The sequence below is a fragment of the Solea solea genome, chromosome 16 (genome assembly GCF_958295425.1).
Source record: "Solea solea chromosome 16, fSolSol10.1, whole genome shotgun sequence".
Lineage (NCBI taxonomy): Eukaryota > Metazoa > Chordata > Actinopteri > Pleuronectiformes > Soleidae > Solea > Solea solea.
Window position 1 is genome coordinate 18305274 of NC_081149.1, and position 16278 is coordinate 18321551.

Genomic DNA, 16278 nt, shown 5'->3' on the forward strand with positions numbered 1-16278 from the left:
AGCTACTTACAGCTTCGGTCCTACTTTCTGTGCTTCAGGCTGACAACAAACTTTTGTTAACAATGTGGAATACAAATACGTTCTATTTAATTTAGAGCGTTAGCACCTCGCTGCTGTATAATTCTTATGACCTCTGATAACTGGTTTTCAGCTGTTAGACATGCAACTAGAGTCTAAAACGGGTGCTTAAGTCCAAATTGAATGACACATGCAACTTTTCCAAAAACAGAAATAGAGTTTGCAGGCTGTAAATTCAAATTGAAGTCATAAATTTAAGTCTGTACCATTGTTTTTGAAGAAACTATTTTTTTTCTTAGTCTGTTGACATATCGCAGTCATTTTATGACTTAATACAATACATTTCTGACATCCAGCTCCTTTAACATTGTTAGTCACATTATAATACCATTAGCAAATAACACGCACACACACACCCACAGAGAACAGGAAACTAAACACAGCGTCCGACATTTAATACATAGCTTTATTCTTTAAGAATAGAATCAACACAGAATAGTTTTAATAACTTTAACCTATATATTATATTAATTTCAGTACATACACAGAAAAAAATATTTTGCAGCTTTATTTGGTGTATTGCTTTCAGATGGCTTGCGTGTTTTTCTGTTGTATTCACGTGATGTTTTCATCACATCAGGTGACTGTAGGCAGACTCTCTGTCCGTGGGACTGCTCCGCCTTTCCTCTCCATCCCTCAAGCCTCTGTGCTCTCTCTGCTTCACACACTTCTGTTGCACGTTTGCCTCTTACACTTTACCTGTGTGATAAAACAGATTATGTTTTTGCTTGGGACACTTCCTGGCGAAACATTTCCCCTCACTTTCAATCTTTATGCTAAACTTAGATAACTGAAAAAGATAAGAGAGGGGTTTCAAGAAGGCACATTTTCATAAATGATAGGATATATGCACATTTTTTTGTGTCACATACAAATGTTACATAGCTGCAGTGACTGTGACCATTAGCTTTAAAGAATGAAAAGTAAAAGAAAATATTGAAGCAATCAAGACCATTCCAGACACACAAGGTCTTTTTTAAAGAGTCTAACATAATCATTATGTTTTACTGTGTTCACAAAATGCACAGTATCAGGGCAGTGAAAGCATGTTCGAAGCAGAAAGCACACATGTACTTACCATATATTCATTCGATTCTACAGACTACTTAAAAGCAAAAAGCTAAGGTAGCATTTTAAGGCAGCATCTGTGTAGCTGTTTAGCCAATAAGCGCGTTGATATGATGCTGATGCTGAGATCTATGCTTGTATTTCTACAGTCGCAGCCATCAGAATACATCACAGCTACTTTCACAGCTTATAGACGGCTCAAAAGCGATGACCAAAAGACAATAAATCATCTTCAATAAAGTAACTTAAAGATGGAAAAATACCCAGCATGAAACCTTTAGGACGTGCACATGCAGAGTTCATAAACCTTTCGCTGGAGTCGGGGGAATACCTTGTTTGTTACGGGGTTTGACAGAGGGGAACAGGTTTAGGCTGAGTTGTCAAAGAAGGGAAAAGTGAAAAAGTGCATCCAAGAAGGAATGAACATTAGAAACATGTGAGACAGAATTTTAAAGGTCGGAAGGTGCAAAGAGGAGTAAAAAAAAAAAATACATTAAAACACATTCCCTTGCGAGGTTCTGGTTCTTAAACCGATGGATAAAACCATGTAAAATGTGTATATATTCATACATTTGCTCTGGCAGAATATCACATCATGCATTATCAAAAAAAAAAACCCAAACAAATAAATTAATTTAATGAGTAAAGTGACACATTTAGCTCACCATCCAGATATGTGCGAGCCACAAACTTAAGAAGCTCATCAATGAGGATGACCGGGATGGAGAGCTTCAGCACCATCAACCACTGCTCCACGTTCAAGTGAGTGAGCTTGAAGATCATCTGTGAAGGAGAACACAGTGGTGTGTTCATGATATTATATTTATTCAAATGTGAATGTCAGAGTGTGTGGAAAAAACAACACTTTTCTTGCCCCTCCCTGCTCCTGCACACACACACAAACACTCCTTCAATCAGGTCTGATAGTATTTCTTGACAGAAGACGCCGCATACAAATGTTACATTGTTTCTGTTCTCCAAGATCAAACAGAGGCAGAAACCGTTACCCCAGTTTTACGCGTTCATTTTTGTGTGTTTGTGTGTAACTTGATAACAACTGTGACCTGATAACTGTGGGGAACCTTCAGGCTTTGCGTGGAGAGATAAAACAAGCAGACGGTTCGACTGGCGTGTCAGTGATCGGAGAGTGAGGAAGAACACGCAGTGGTAGAGTGCATTAGGGACGAAGAGATGGATGTGGTGCACGATGTGGTGCAAGACTCACGGGCAGGGGGTCGATGTAGATGATCATGAAGTGAAGGGACATGGAGAGGGTCATGGCAGCCATCAGCCAGCCGTTGCTCCAGGGGGGCATGCGCACCAGGGACTGGTTCTCAGACAAGCTGGGAGGTGAGGAGGAGTAGGAGGAAGTTGGGGTTGGATGGGGAGGTGGAGGGGAACGTTAATGCATGTGTGTTAAGATAAAGGCATGAAAACATATATATTTATATATACATGAGGATAAATCATGTTCTGGAGATATAACAAATGCTAAATTGGCATGTCATCGACTAGTTTCTGTTCTCGTGAGCATGTTTGCTTATAAACCAGCGTCAGTGTTAAGCTTTTGTTTCTTGAGGATATGTGTTTTTTTTTTTTTTTTTATTCTTTCATGCATAAAAAGTTAAAGTAATGTGGCTTCTGAGTTTGCACAGTGTGGTCGGACCTGTTCAGAGCGTTGCACATCTCAATGGTGACCAGCACAGACAGAGCCATGGTCATTGGAGGAGCGGCCTCGAACACCTCGCAGTGGATCCCGTCAAAGTCCGGGTTGTCTTCGCTGCACTGCATGAAGTGTGACTGATGACAGAGACGCGCACACAAACAGCGAATCCCTTCAGAGTCTGGTACGGCTCCACAGATGCACAGTGACAGTGTAATAATGGTGTTGAATACTGACCAGTTGGTGGAAAGTGACCATTGGGCCCTCATCACAGTACAGGAACCACCAGGCAGCTGCTGCAACAGTTGCGGCACCAACGTACCCTGGAGAACATTTATACACCAACAATTAGATCCAAACACTTAACTCAACATGTGGATGGTACATTTATGGCTGCAAGAGTTTCTTAAAAATGATGTTTTTAACCCTATCATCTGCTGTTTTTTTATGGAAAGGATGTTGGGGGAAAAAGCAAGATTTTTTCTCTTTCTTAAACAGGTGATTTTGTCCCTAAAACCAACTACAGTCATAACCAGGAATTAACAGCCTAAAGCATCACAGCCAGCAAAATACCTATCACACTGATACACACATCTGTGGATATGACAGATTCCTAAAACATATAATCCTGGCAACTGGGTTAGGAATAAACTAATCAAATTTAGTTGAAGACAAGACATATTCACACATCTAACCCCGGGTGCTTCATTGTATTAAAGAGATCGAATGAATATTTGTTTTACCTCCAATTGCCATATATCTGAAGAAGAGCCAGCCAGAGATGAGGGGCTCCTTGGGGGAGCGGGGAGCTTTGCCCATGATGTCCAGGTCAGGAGGGTTGAAGCCCAGTGCGGTGGCAGGCAGACCGTCAGTCACAAGGTTGACCCACAACAGCTGGACAGGGATCAGAGCCTCGGGCAGACCCAGAGCAGCGGTCAGGAAGATACTGAAGTAGAAGCACAATTAGTGTTCTTAGGTTTCACACAGTTAACTTTTTTTAATTTGAAGACTGAAAAGTAGTGTAATATTGCCCTTAAAGGACCAGTGTGTATCATTTAGGCCAGCATAGTGTAATCGTTTTAAAATAAAACTTTGGTTTGGTTGCCACGGCTTTAACACAGGCCTTTTTATACAGTATGTACTTTGGGCATGGGCGTTGCTGTACTATGCTATGGAGTTGTTGTTTCATTTTGGCCATTATGTCTTATTTCATGCTCAGGTGATGCAGGGGTGAAATTTGGCCAAGACAACCGCTGGCATATACGAGCTGAATTCACTATGACAGAAGCTTAATTCTTACACACTGTTCCTTTAACATGTCCCATATCAGAGCCGGCCCCTGAACTCACCAGACGACCTCGCCGACATTGGAGGAGATGAGGTAGCGGATGAACTGTTTCATGTTGTTGTAGATGGCTCTGCCCTCCTCAACAGCAGACACAATGGAAGAGAAGTTGTCGTCAGCCAGGACCATCTCAGAGGCTGACTTGGCAACGGCAGTGCCAGAGCCCATGGCGATGCCAATCTCCGCCTTCTTCAAGGCAGGGGCATCATTCACTCCATCACCGGTCTGAGTGATGGGTAGAGAAAGACACGTAGATCAGAGGAGATGCCTGAGATCTAATCGCTGTATTTGCCTTGAACACAAAGACAGCTCTGTCACCTCACCATGGCTGTGATCTCATCAAAACCTTGCAGGAACTCGACGATCTTGGACTTGTGGGACGGTTCTACTCTCGCAAAGCAGCAGGCCTTTCGGACGGCAATCTTCTGATCATACAGGGCGAGGTCGTCAAACTCACGACCGGTAAAGGCCTTGTTGGTGACGTCCTCATCCTCTGTGAAGATGCCAATGCGGCGACAGATGGCTACAGCTGTGCCCTTGTTATCACCTAACAGTGGGGGAAAAGACATTAATATTGAGCTTTTTCTTCAGGCTTGTTTATTTCTGAGTTTTAAACCCATAAACTGACCGGTGATCATGATGACACGAATGCCAGCAGCCCTGCACAGCTCGATGGAGCTCATAACTTCCTTGCGAGGCGGGTCGAGCATGCCGACACAGCCCACAAAGGTCAAATCAGTCTGGATGTAAGAGGACACAAAACAGGTTTACTGTTCTCTGAGCCACTCACAACAAAAGAAAACAAACCAGAACTTTTCTTTACTTTTAGATGTCTTACTTTCTGCCCTCGCATCACTCACCTCATAGTCTACAAACTTGGTTGCGTCCTCTAGGTTCATCTCCTCCTTCCTCAGCGGATTGTCGCAGGTTGCCAGTGCCAAACAGCGGAGGGTGTCGCGACCTGTGCCCCACTCTTTGATGACTGCCATGATGTCGTCTTTAACGGGCCCAGTCAGAGGCATGCGGGTGGTGCCCACGCGGATGTAGGTACAGCGGTCAATGACACCCTCTGGGGCACCCTGACGTCACAGAAAAGGTATTTATTACAATTTAAGAATGTCTCTGATAGAGTCCCCCAGTTTTTGTCCTGTGTCACACACTCACTTTAACAAACATCTTGTTTCCCACGGGGGCTTTGGCAGATTTGGCAGGAGAGCAGTACGCTGACATGGACTTCCTGTCTCTGGAGAACTCCAGGGTGAAGTCCTTCCTCATCAGCTGCTTGATCACCTGACAGAAAGTGAAGCAGAAGCAGGTGAAATATTGAAGTGTAGATGTGTATATATACATATTTGTGTCTATGTCTATCAAGCCATTTTTTTTTTTATGTCTGTCAGTCGAGTGTCAAATGAGTTCAAACAGTGTGATCAAGCTCTGCCATCCTTTCTGTATTTCGCAGTACAGCAATATTTGTACATAAGACAAACAGAGGTAAAAGTAACATTATGCCATTATGCACTGCAGCTTTAATTGAAATCGTCTAAGGTAAAACATTGTCTGAAATATGTAAAGTATAAGAAAAACACAGATTTAAAGGAACATATCATTTTAGTGTTACGCTTAGAGAACCTAAATCCTCTAACCCTAACCCTCACCCCATCCCGCTGCTGATTGGTCCGACGACGTGACTGTCACTGTCTGTGATGCAGCTTAACCTTCGCTGATTGGCTGAGATTGGAAGTTACACAATTGTCCGACGTGGCGAGCTGGAGCTAATCCCACATGACATTACTGTAGAGCGAAAGGCCCTGCACTGATCTCCAGTCCATCACAGAGCCAAAATACAGAGGACCAGTGGTCATTCACACTCACATTCACACCTATGGTCAATTTAGTGTGTCCAATTGAACCTCTGCATGTTTTGGGACTGTGGGAGGAAACTGGAGAACCCGGAGACAACCAACGGTAGAACATGCAAACTCCACATAGAAAGGCTCCCCGGTCGAACCAGGATTCAACCCGCGATCTTCTTGCTGTGTCACTTGAATAGATTTAGTTATTAAATCTAAAGACAGATGGACCTTTCCTCTGTGTCCAATATTATACAGTGTGAGATCATTTGAAGACTTACAGCGCAGCACGTATTGGCCCTCTCCACCTTGGACAGGCCACGGACGTCCGTGTTGAACACGTTCATCTTCTCGACCAGACAGCACAGCGCCGTTTCAGTGGCTTCCCCCACTTTCTCGTAAATGCCCTTGGACTGAGAGAAAGAAGGAACGTGAGGATGTTTTCAGCTTGATGCGGGGACGAATGTCATGAACACAAACGACGCGTCCGCGCAGACCTCATTGTAGTCCAGAGAAGAGTCGTTGCAGAGAGCACAGATGGTGGCCAGCTCAACCAGGCCGTCGTACTGTCCGCACTTCACAAGCGCATTATTCTTTGTTCTAAAATGCAAGACGAAAAAAGGTGTCGTCAAGATACTGTTTCTCAATATTGGGTCGTTGTTTCACGTGTGTTGACACTTACACTTCTCCCTCAGGAGTGTACTTTGAGCCTGAGATGTCAAACCGACTGAGGGAAACACTGTCCCCATCCACTTTGTCAACGATGAACATCTGCATGGAGACAAAACACAAAGTTCTGTGTTGGATTGGCTCTGACGTTAAGTCGGTGCATAATGTGACTGCGACACCAATGAGTGCGGACCCACCTTAGTGACACACATCTGGTTGGTGGTGAGTGTACCAGTCTTGTCCGAGCAGATGACTGAGGTGCAGCCCAGGGTCTCCACGGAGGGCAGGCTTCTGACAATGGCGTTCTTCTTTGCCATACGGCGTGTTCCCAGAGCCAGGCAGGTGGTGATGACAGCAGGGAGGCCTGATGGACACATGAGTTGAGCGCAGGGCAAAAAAAGAAGAACGTGGAGAAGTTGATGTGAGGTGGAATAACATTTTAAAAACCATTAGAAAGCGTCTGTGCTCATAGCTAAAGAAAATGATCCGACATGTCTGTTCAAAAGCACCTGGACGTTAGAGACTGTGCCATTTGGACGGCTGACAATAGTGGTAGTCCCAATGCGGTGCTTGACACATCGGTTGGAGCACAACCAAACTACTTTGTTCTCTAGGGGCATTTGTGTGAGGGGGGTGCTGCAAGCCAGTCAGTCCCTTTGCACCAGATTCTTGGCAAAAGTTAACTGTGGTGTGGAGAAGGTCTGGAGAGTGTCCAGCTCAGTGATATTATGGTGGCATCAGTGTTTGAAGATGACGTTCTTCAGGCATTAGGGCCAGTCGGCACATTTTACAGCTGACTGTAGTGTGAGTCTTTTTTAAATCGTTTTTACTTTGTCAATCTTTCTTTCAGCTGTTTCATGTCGTTACTTGATTTCATTCACTGTTGCCACTGAGTCTTCTGTTTCTTTACTCAACTGTATTGGGCTTCAAAACACAACCCAGCAACTAAATGACCAAGCACAACAAATATATCCAAGAATGTTATTTAACTGTGGAACGGGAGCTCTAGCATCAGTTAGACCAGCTACATAGCCTGAATCTTAGATAATACCAACCCCTTGTGCAACCCGATGGAAGTTACTCCCAGCGGTTTACCTTCAGGAATAGCAGCCACAGCCAGAGCCACAGCGATCTTGAAATAGTAGATAGCTCCGCGGAACCAGGAACCTCCATGGACGGGGTCATTGAAATGGCCAATGTTGATTATCCACACTGCCACACAAATGAGGGAGATGACCTGGAGGACAGGACGTCAGAGGGACGTGTGAGATATTAGTTACCATCTACTAGTTTATTTCCATCCACAATTTCAGCGTTCATCTCGCTCACCTTGGAGAGCTGCTCTCCGAACTCGTCCAGTTTCTGCTGCAGTGGAGTCTTCTCCTGCTCAGTGGCAGCCATCTGGTCACGGATCTTACCGATCTCAGTGGACACGCCGGTCGCCACGGCGATGCCGACGGCTTTTCCAGCAGCAATGTTAGTGCCCTGAATGCGGTTTTGAGAGCAGAAGACTCTCATCAGAACAATGGTTCATCTTAAATGTCTCAGCAAACTCACACAACACATTTATGGTTTCCTTTGTGGCTTTGAGTGCAATGATGAAGATTGGATGGATAGTCATGAACTTTGTTTGTTTAACTGTAATCACTTCGCTGACCCTGTGACCTTAGCTTTGAGCAGTAGTATCACCTTCAATGTCACACCTGTACTTTTCCCTTTCATTCATTCATCTATGTAAAGGAGAGTTTGTGAGGTCGGACGACACGGGTGGAAAATAAAGTTTGAAGACATGACACAGAAGAGCAGGACGCAGTTAAAACTCACTCACAGAGAACAGCATGTTCTTCTTGTCCTGGTTGACAGCTCGGGGGTCTGGCACGGCGTCAGTGTGCTTGATCACACTCACGGACTCACCTACAGGAAACACGAGTGTCGGTCGATCAAGGGTGAATGCGGATATCAAATGTGAAGTGACTTTTGGGCCGTCCGACTGCCGGGTTACACCTACCGGTGAGAATGGACTGGTCTACACGCAGGGTTGTAGATTTGATGGAGATGAGCCTGATGTCAGCCGGCACTTTGTCACCAACTATGCACACACACACACAAAAATGATTTGTATTTATATATTATAACACCTTTATAGTCTTGATGACCACTTAAATCTGCTTTACACTACAGTTGCTTCATCAAAATCCAGATTGGATTTGGTCTCTGTCCATGTGGCTGATTTTGAACAGGGTTAGAGTAGAGAATGATGTACAGTATATGAATCGGACTGCAGCATTACAGAGGGAGGTGGGGGTGAGGGGCAGGGTTGATTGACTGGTTTTAGCACTCTGGACGGATAGTGGTGTTGTTGAAAACTGATACCACAGTCAGTCAGAGGGAGCGGGAGACCTTGGGGAGATCATGAAATGAAAGGAACAGGTGTACAACAAACAGAGACAGAGGGTGAGACAGAGGAGGGAGTCAATATTAAATGTATTTATACTCAAGCATGTTTTTTTTTTTTCTCTCCCACAGGTTTCTTCAGTTCCCCTCCACCCCCTTTTCTCTGTGACTGCCTTAAAAGGGTCCACGTTCAATCCCAAGGACATTAGTAGCCATGCATCTCTATAAGAATAGATGTGAGTTGCGCAAACACACATGAGCGGACAGTGATCCAGTCGTTATGTGATATATATCTTTTAAATCAGGGGTTGAAAAGGAATATGTAGTGAGCAGTTTTCCAGTAATCAGACATTATAATTGCAAAACATGTGGCGTCTACAGCCAAACAATCTTTAACTTCATTTTAAGTTCATTCTAGAATATACATTTGTGCTGGGTCAATGTAGCGTTCCTGTGCTAAAGACCTTTTTACTGATTAATCATTCATTATTACAGAAGACTATACTTGAATCTGTTTCTTACAGTCTGGAAACTGAAAGCACAGGAGGAGGATATTCCTCACGTGAAGATACACAACATCCAGTTCATGCCACTCAGACATTTCCTACTCAAATTTATTCCTATAAGTTTGCCTGAAAAGTTTGATTTCCCTTGCATTGCCTTTATTTTAACTTAGGCTGGGGCAGTGATGTATACATATCGTATACTATTAACGTATACTGCTCCAAAATATGTAATGGAACACCTAGATCACACGTGTTATATTGTATGTATTGTCTGATTGGTTTACAGGTCTGACTTGAATGGATCTGCAGCAGATACAGCAGTGAAGCCATGGGTGGGAATCTTACCGGAAACCTCCACCACATCACCAGGCACAATCTCCCTGGCCTTGATTCTCTGCACGCTCTTCCTGTCCGCCCGGTAAACTTTCCCCATCTCAGGCTCGTACTCCTTCAGAGCCTCAATGGCACTCTCTGCATTGCGCTCCTGAGGTAAAACACACAAAAAAGAAAAAGAAAAATGATGTTTTAAGAAAAATAAGTATTGTGTTTCCCAAACTTTTTATATGGGAAGACACTTTTTGAAGACATATACATATGTTAAGTTAAGTAACCATTGGTTGACCCATTAGTTGTTTCAATGGTCCAAGTGCTATTCAGCAGTTGAGAACAAAATGTTAAATTATAAAGTATTTACGGTGTCTTTCGGGAACACCAGGTGTGCGTGTTTGATGAGCTGTCCATCTGTCAGGGTCAGTGTTATGCCACATGAACAGCAGGTTGGTCACAGAGTATTGTTCAGATCCGTCTTTGATTTCTTCTGAGGCTGCCCTCCAACGCCTCAAAGTGTAAAGCCTGACTTATGCCAGCCGCTCCGCCTATCTCTGTTCTCCCCGTACCCCCATGTGTGAATCCTTGTGCATAGTTTCCAAATGACTACTGCAGTTAATATGAACCCTCTCTATCTCTCTCACACACACACACACACACACATACACAGGTTTGCGCAGCTATTCTTCTTAAGACACCACAATGACTTCCCTTTATTTGGACAGCCTAAATAAATAGTTTTCCCTAACCTTATTCGTAACCAGTTAATGTCTAACCCTAACCTGAACCTAACCACAATTAATTAGGACCAGGTATGGGTTTACTGGTCCTGACGAGGTCAGTGTTTACGCCAGAAGAGGTTCTGAAGAGGTGACCAACACGTGCACACACGCACATGCGAGGCCTGTGGTAACCGGATCGTCACAATGTATTTTTACTGTGGCTCGCACAGTGCTAGACCGCATTGTGAGCCAAGGTGCGTTGCAGTCCTCCTGCACACTCCCCCCCCCCCCTTCTTCCCTTCATTTGCCCTGTTGGCTTAACCTTTCGCCTTTTCACCCCTTGCTGATGTCATGCCTCTCATCCTGGCTTCCCTTGAACTTTTCTGGAAGGAAGCGTGTGTGTGTGTGTGTGTGTGCACTCACGGGAAAGGACATACACATGCAACCAGAACTGTTGCTAAGTTGAGAGTCTATTTAGGTGTGTATAAAAGACAGTATTCAGGGACAGGTATGTGTCCTTGTGTGATGCAGCTGTACTCGTGTATGTGTGTGTGTGTGTGTGTGTGTGTGTGTGTGTTTTCAAAAGTGAAAGTTATAGCTATCTTTTGTCTTGACTAATGTTTGTGGCCAGCGCTGTTACTATAGAACATTTAAGTCCATTTAATTTCAGCTTCACAGCCGTGAGGACTTGCAGTCAGTTAGTTTAATTTCAGTGTTGTCATGAAACAACATTTTCGGAACGTAGACCATTTTATTCAATAGTCTGACATGATATTTATAAAACACGTTATATAAAATAATTCAGCTGTACCTGTATGTTTTTACTGGCTATTCAAACTGAGCAACAGCAATATTTTTTATATCAAACTAAAACAGATACCTTATATATATATGTATATATATATATATATATATATGTATATTTATACATACCTGTCTTTTCCTATTTCATATTTATGATAATAAATAATGGGTTGTATGTTGATTTAATGTGGTGTTAAACCAGCTGGTAAACGTGCAATAAATGGCACAGACAAATTAAGACAAATACTTAAGAAGAATGTATTTACAAAACAATCATCAGATGACCTTAAAATCACTTAAAGTTATCAGGACGAGTTTAAAGAGCAAATAATGAGTTGAAAAACGTATTAACGCAGCAGGTGAACTTCTCTTTCTTAGTTCAGCCACCTCACAGTGTGTTGCAGTGTGTTCGCGTGAAAGCATTACAGTATACCAACCTGCCACACTCCAACAACAGCATTCGCAATGAGGATGAGGAGGATGACGAAGGGCTCGACAAAGGCAGTGACACTCTCCTCTCCTTCCTCAAACCAAGCAAGTACCTAAAACAGACAGACAGACAGACATTGGAATGCAATTTTGGCACATTTTTTTTACCATTTAAATGAAACAATTCAACAATTATGAGAAGGGTTGCTGGTTACATTTACTAATGAAGCACTAAAATATATCATTTAACTTTTCTTCTCTTACTAAGACTTAAGTTTGGGAAGGAAAAACACTTTTGCACATTGCTGAATGGCGATTGCCTGTTGTCTACGTAACACAGCAAATCTGATTAACATTAAGAGAAAATTAAATTGCATTAATCGTTTATATGTCCCTTTAATTTCGGCTACACTGTTGTGAGGACTTGCAGTCAGTTAAGTTGTAGCTGTATGTTTACACTGGGTATTATTCTCTTATATGATAACAGATATAAATTTTTTATCAAACGGTGTCTTTTCACATTTCACTCATATGCATGCACTATCGTTCGTATTCCAGTGTTTGAACAATGAGATTTTTCACTCAATAAGTTGAGATATTGCATTTTTGATGTCAGTAAGCCTCATACTCATTATTGTCAAGTCTGTTGTGCACTTGTTGCCAAGGGTTACAGGGTCATGGTTTACGGCTGTTAGCCACGTCGCGGAGCTATTTTTGTGTTATGAACCGTTACTGGATCAAATTACACTTTACTGTCACCACTGCATCTTATGTGTGAAGACTCTCCTCCAAACGTCTCCAAAAGTCTAACACGTGCGTGAGCAGGAGTTCCGTGTTACCATCACAGATGTGTTTTGGAGAGCCTTTCGTGTTGACACCGACACAGATTAGGTGCAGGCCAGCGGAGCACAAAGCCAACCACAGCAGAGGAGAAGAGTGCTCGCTCACATCCTCCCTATCCAGTTGCACTTTGCTTTGCACTCAGCATCACAGTCCTCTGTGTTTTTCCTCTTAATCTCACATCTTTTCTCACCCTTATCTCAAAATAGGCTCTACTGCTCAGTCTCTCGCTCTCTCCGGTCTGTCTTCACCCTGCCTCTCTTCAGAGACACAATCGATCTCCAGAACGAGTGTCAGCGCCTGTCAGCATGTTGCAGTGGTAGGACATTCCTGTGTTTATGAATAGGATGGCCATGTATTTGCAGTATTTAGTGTTCTCCCTTTTAGAAACCATATACGCCTCTGAATCTATTGCTCTCGTTTGTCATTGTAGCAAACAATGCCATTGTGCAACCCAATCCCTAACCCCCCCCCCACACACACACTATCTGTCTCTCACTCTCTCCTACTGCTGCAAGCCATCCCTCTTTCCGTCCATCCCTGACCTTTGTCCAAGGATACAGTTTCTCGTCCTGGCTTGAGACTTTCTTAAAATAAAGCTCCTACACACACACACACACAGTTGCGCAGTCGAGAAGTCGGGCCTTCTAAGGCCATTGTGACAGCTGTACAGGGAGGCCAGAGGGCAGAGAATGAGGATAAAGACAATGTGTCCAGCCTTCTCTTCTCCCCAAAGCAGTTTGGAGGGGGCACAGGACACGGAGGGATCCCTTGTGTGAGTGCGCACGCACGTCCAAGGGTTAAAGTAGACACAACTCATCACTGGGGGACTTAAGCAAAGTCACCATTATCTTATTTACTTAACACTTACATTTGTGTTTGGCAGTGATGTTCCTATTCTTTTCTCAGATTTGTTTCAGTTCTTTTTCTGAATGTGATGTGTTTGAAACATATGACCTCTTTGTAGCAGCTGACGTTCGGCTCCCTCAGGACTGACGACCTAGACTTTAACTTAGACGTCATGAAATAAATATCCAATTGGTGCTGCTCAATTGTGTAAAAACACTTTATTGCACCGTCTCAGTGGTGAGCTTCAATATGCTAGATTTAGTCGTAACGGAGCATATAATCTTCAGTCCTCAAGCTTCTCAAATGTCTAGTGATCAGTCCCTAAAACGTCTGATGAAACAACAACAGATGAAATCATTTTTTTAAGGGAAAAAGCGAACAGACTCACGAAAGAGATGCAGGCGGCCAGCAGTAAGATTCTGACCAACAGGTCCTCAAACTGTTCCACCACCAACTCCCAAATAGTCTTTCCTGATGAAAAGGAAATGACGTGAAAATCACACACATTTTTCAATAACGTGAGAATGTGTTCTCATAACGTTTTACGTCTTTTGAACGTGGAAAAAGTTTAGTAATGAAAACAAATCAGTATATTTTGGGGGAAATTTGCTTTTAGGCCCTCATCAGGCAACGTTTACATGGTATAAAATCACCACACCACACATTTGTCATTTGCTAGTAGTAGTGTAAACACATTATTTGCATCACTACGACCATCTCCAGGCCAATGACAGGTGTTGACTGGGTGACATGTCATCACAGGAAGTCGGGGGGGCTTTGGCTTTAAAGTTAAAAAAGATCAACAGGACATGCGATGTATACATGAATAACTAGAGAGCAGGTGTTTAAAGTGGACTCACCTTCCTCTGCAGGAAGCTCTGTGGGTGAAGAGAGACAAGAAATATTAATAAAGCACACCAGCATGCTACATTTACTGCTTTAATCGTGGCATTAAATGCACATTTCTTATTTTTCTAACCATTAAATGCAATGACAGAGTATCTATAATTACACTGCACAAACTCGCAGGCCTGTACATTGTTCGGGCCTTCATGTCCCGCTGTGACGTCAGAAACTGACCTTTGCTGCGACCATTAAGTTCTCTTTCTCTTATTATAGTTTGCTGTTACCACGTCAAATTCCATTTGTCAACACAGAGTGGACACTACAAACTGAGACAGTAAGAAGTTCACAAAGACATTTTTCATAGTCACACACATGTGCTTAATTCCCTCACATTCAAATTTTCAAAACTCAGTTGTTGTTGTTTTTTGAAAAAGCAAGTGAACCGCAGGATTGTGTTTAATCTGAACTAAAAAGCAGTTAGTGGTGATTGTCAGAAACCTGAAACGGTGATGCACCTGCTCCACAAAAATCCCCCTCCCCCCCATTTCATCTTTGAGATAGTTTCCTTTAATTAGCCTATCATCACATCAGCTCATCAGTTCATCTATCAGTCCTCAGTAGTCTTCTCACTTTCCCTCCTCCTCCACCTTCTTTCCTCTGCGTCTGTTTTCTACCTTCCTCATCCAAGCTACATCCAGTGACCCCTTCCTTCTGCAGCTCCTCAATCACTACCTACTCTTTCTCTCCACTCTCACGTGCTCCACCCAACTGTTCCCCTCTACTCGTCCAAAACACCCCCCCCCCCTCCCCCTCACCGTTGAAGCCATATCTTTCCAGGTTCTTCTTGACCTGATCAGGAGACAGGCCTGTGTCCTCAAAGACGCCAAAGTGGGACAGAACGTCCGCCGACTCTTTGATGTGTGCGTTCTCCATCCTCGCTGAACTGGAGAGGCTTCAGGACAAAGAGATAAAGGAAGAAAAAAAAACAACACAGAAACAACATGAGTCTGAGTTTCCCAGGTGGAACTAAAAATGAAACTTAAAACAACTAGAGAAATGTTCACCCACCACTTTCTTAAAGTGTGGGATTGGGATTATAGACTGGCAACCCTCTTTGTTTACACGCTCTCTTCCCCCCCTCTCTCTCTCACTCTCTCTCTCTCTCTTTGGGCTGTTGCTCACCTCTCGGAGCCCTGGACTGACAGAAAGTGCAACCCGGCAAACTGTCCTGAAAAGTTTTATACAGATGAAAAAGTGGCCTCATTGGTGCTTGCTCAGCGTGAACTCAGCCCTCATTGGCTGAGAACATCCCATAAAAGTGGGCAGGGCACTGATGGTCCTGGCCTGTGGTAAAGAATAGGCGGGAGGGTGGGAGAGGGGCAACAACTGCAGAGGGGTCTACTGCCCGTCACGCTGGAAATAAGATGTACATTTGAGAGCATGCATGGTCAGAACAAGGAGGGGCCATGTCATGGCTTTCTGAATGAGAGGTAGGGGACACTGATGGGAACATGACAGACCACTACTGTGTGTGTTAAGTGGGTGGTTGTGGTAGGATCAGTGGTAGAGTGGGTCGTCAGTGGTAGAGGTTGGGGGTTGGATCCCTGGCTCCATTAGTCCACACCCTGGGCAATACACTTAACTCCAAGTTGCTCTTGATGACTGCCTCGGCATCTTGTGGATGAGTAGGATGGAAAATAAGCTCTGCATATAAAACACACGATAGTGCTTTGAGAAAAAAAAAGGATTTGCCTCTAAACTCAACAAACAATTACATTTAAATGTTCAGTTTAAAACATTTAGCAGGGTTTATTAGCCGGAACTTAAACATAGTGTATAATAGCAGCCAGCGGAGCATGTATTCAACATTCAGACACAAACAACTAAG

General features: G+C 43.6%; 1 protein-coding gene across 2 annotated transcripts; it reads right to left on the bottom strand.

Annotated features, from left to right (window-relative positions):
* Positions 1 to 466: 466 nt before the first annotated feature.
* On the bottom strand, positions 467 to 15668 carry atp2a1 (ATPase sarcoplasmic/endoplasmic reticulum Ca2+ transporting 1). Of its 2 annotated transcripts, none has more exons than XM_058653071.1 (25): positions 15573 to 15668; positions 15206 to 15342; positions 14405 to 14422; positions 13933 to 14015; positions 11864 to 11968; positions 9919 to 10057; positions 8682 to 8762; positions 8502 to 8587; positions 8003 to 8158; positions 7769 to 7910; positions 6871 to 7037; positions 6687 to 6775; positions 6502 to 6604; positions 6286 to 6417; positions 5319 to 5444; positions 5015 to 5233; positions 4783 to 4894; positions 4478 to 4701; positions 4159 to 4379; positions 3553 to 3755; positions 3047 to 3132; positions 2813 to 2946; positions 2372 to 2489; positions 1812 to 1929; positions 467 to 777 (listed from the first exon to the last, which is right to left on the bottom strand). In XM_058653071.1, the coding sequence occupies exons 2-25, from the start codon at positions 15321 to 15323 to the stop codon at positions 767 to 769; spliced, it is 2991 nt and encodes a 996-aa protein (XP_058509054.1). In that variant the 5' UTR covers positions 15324 to 15342; positions 15573 to 15668; the 3' UTR covers positions 467 to 766. The 2 variants fall into 2 exon arrangements, with proteins under 2 accessions (XP_058509054.1, XP_058509053.1); XM_058653070.1 differs by lacking the exon at positions 15573 to 15668 and adding an exon at positions 15459 to 15566.
* Between the last annotated feature and the right edge of the window lie 610 nt (positions 15669 to 16278).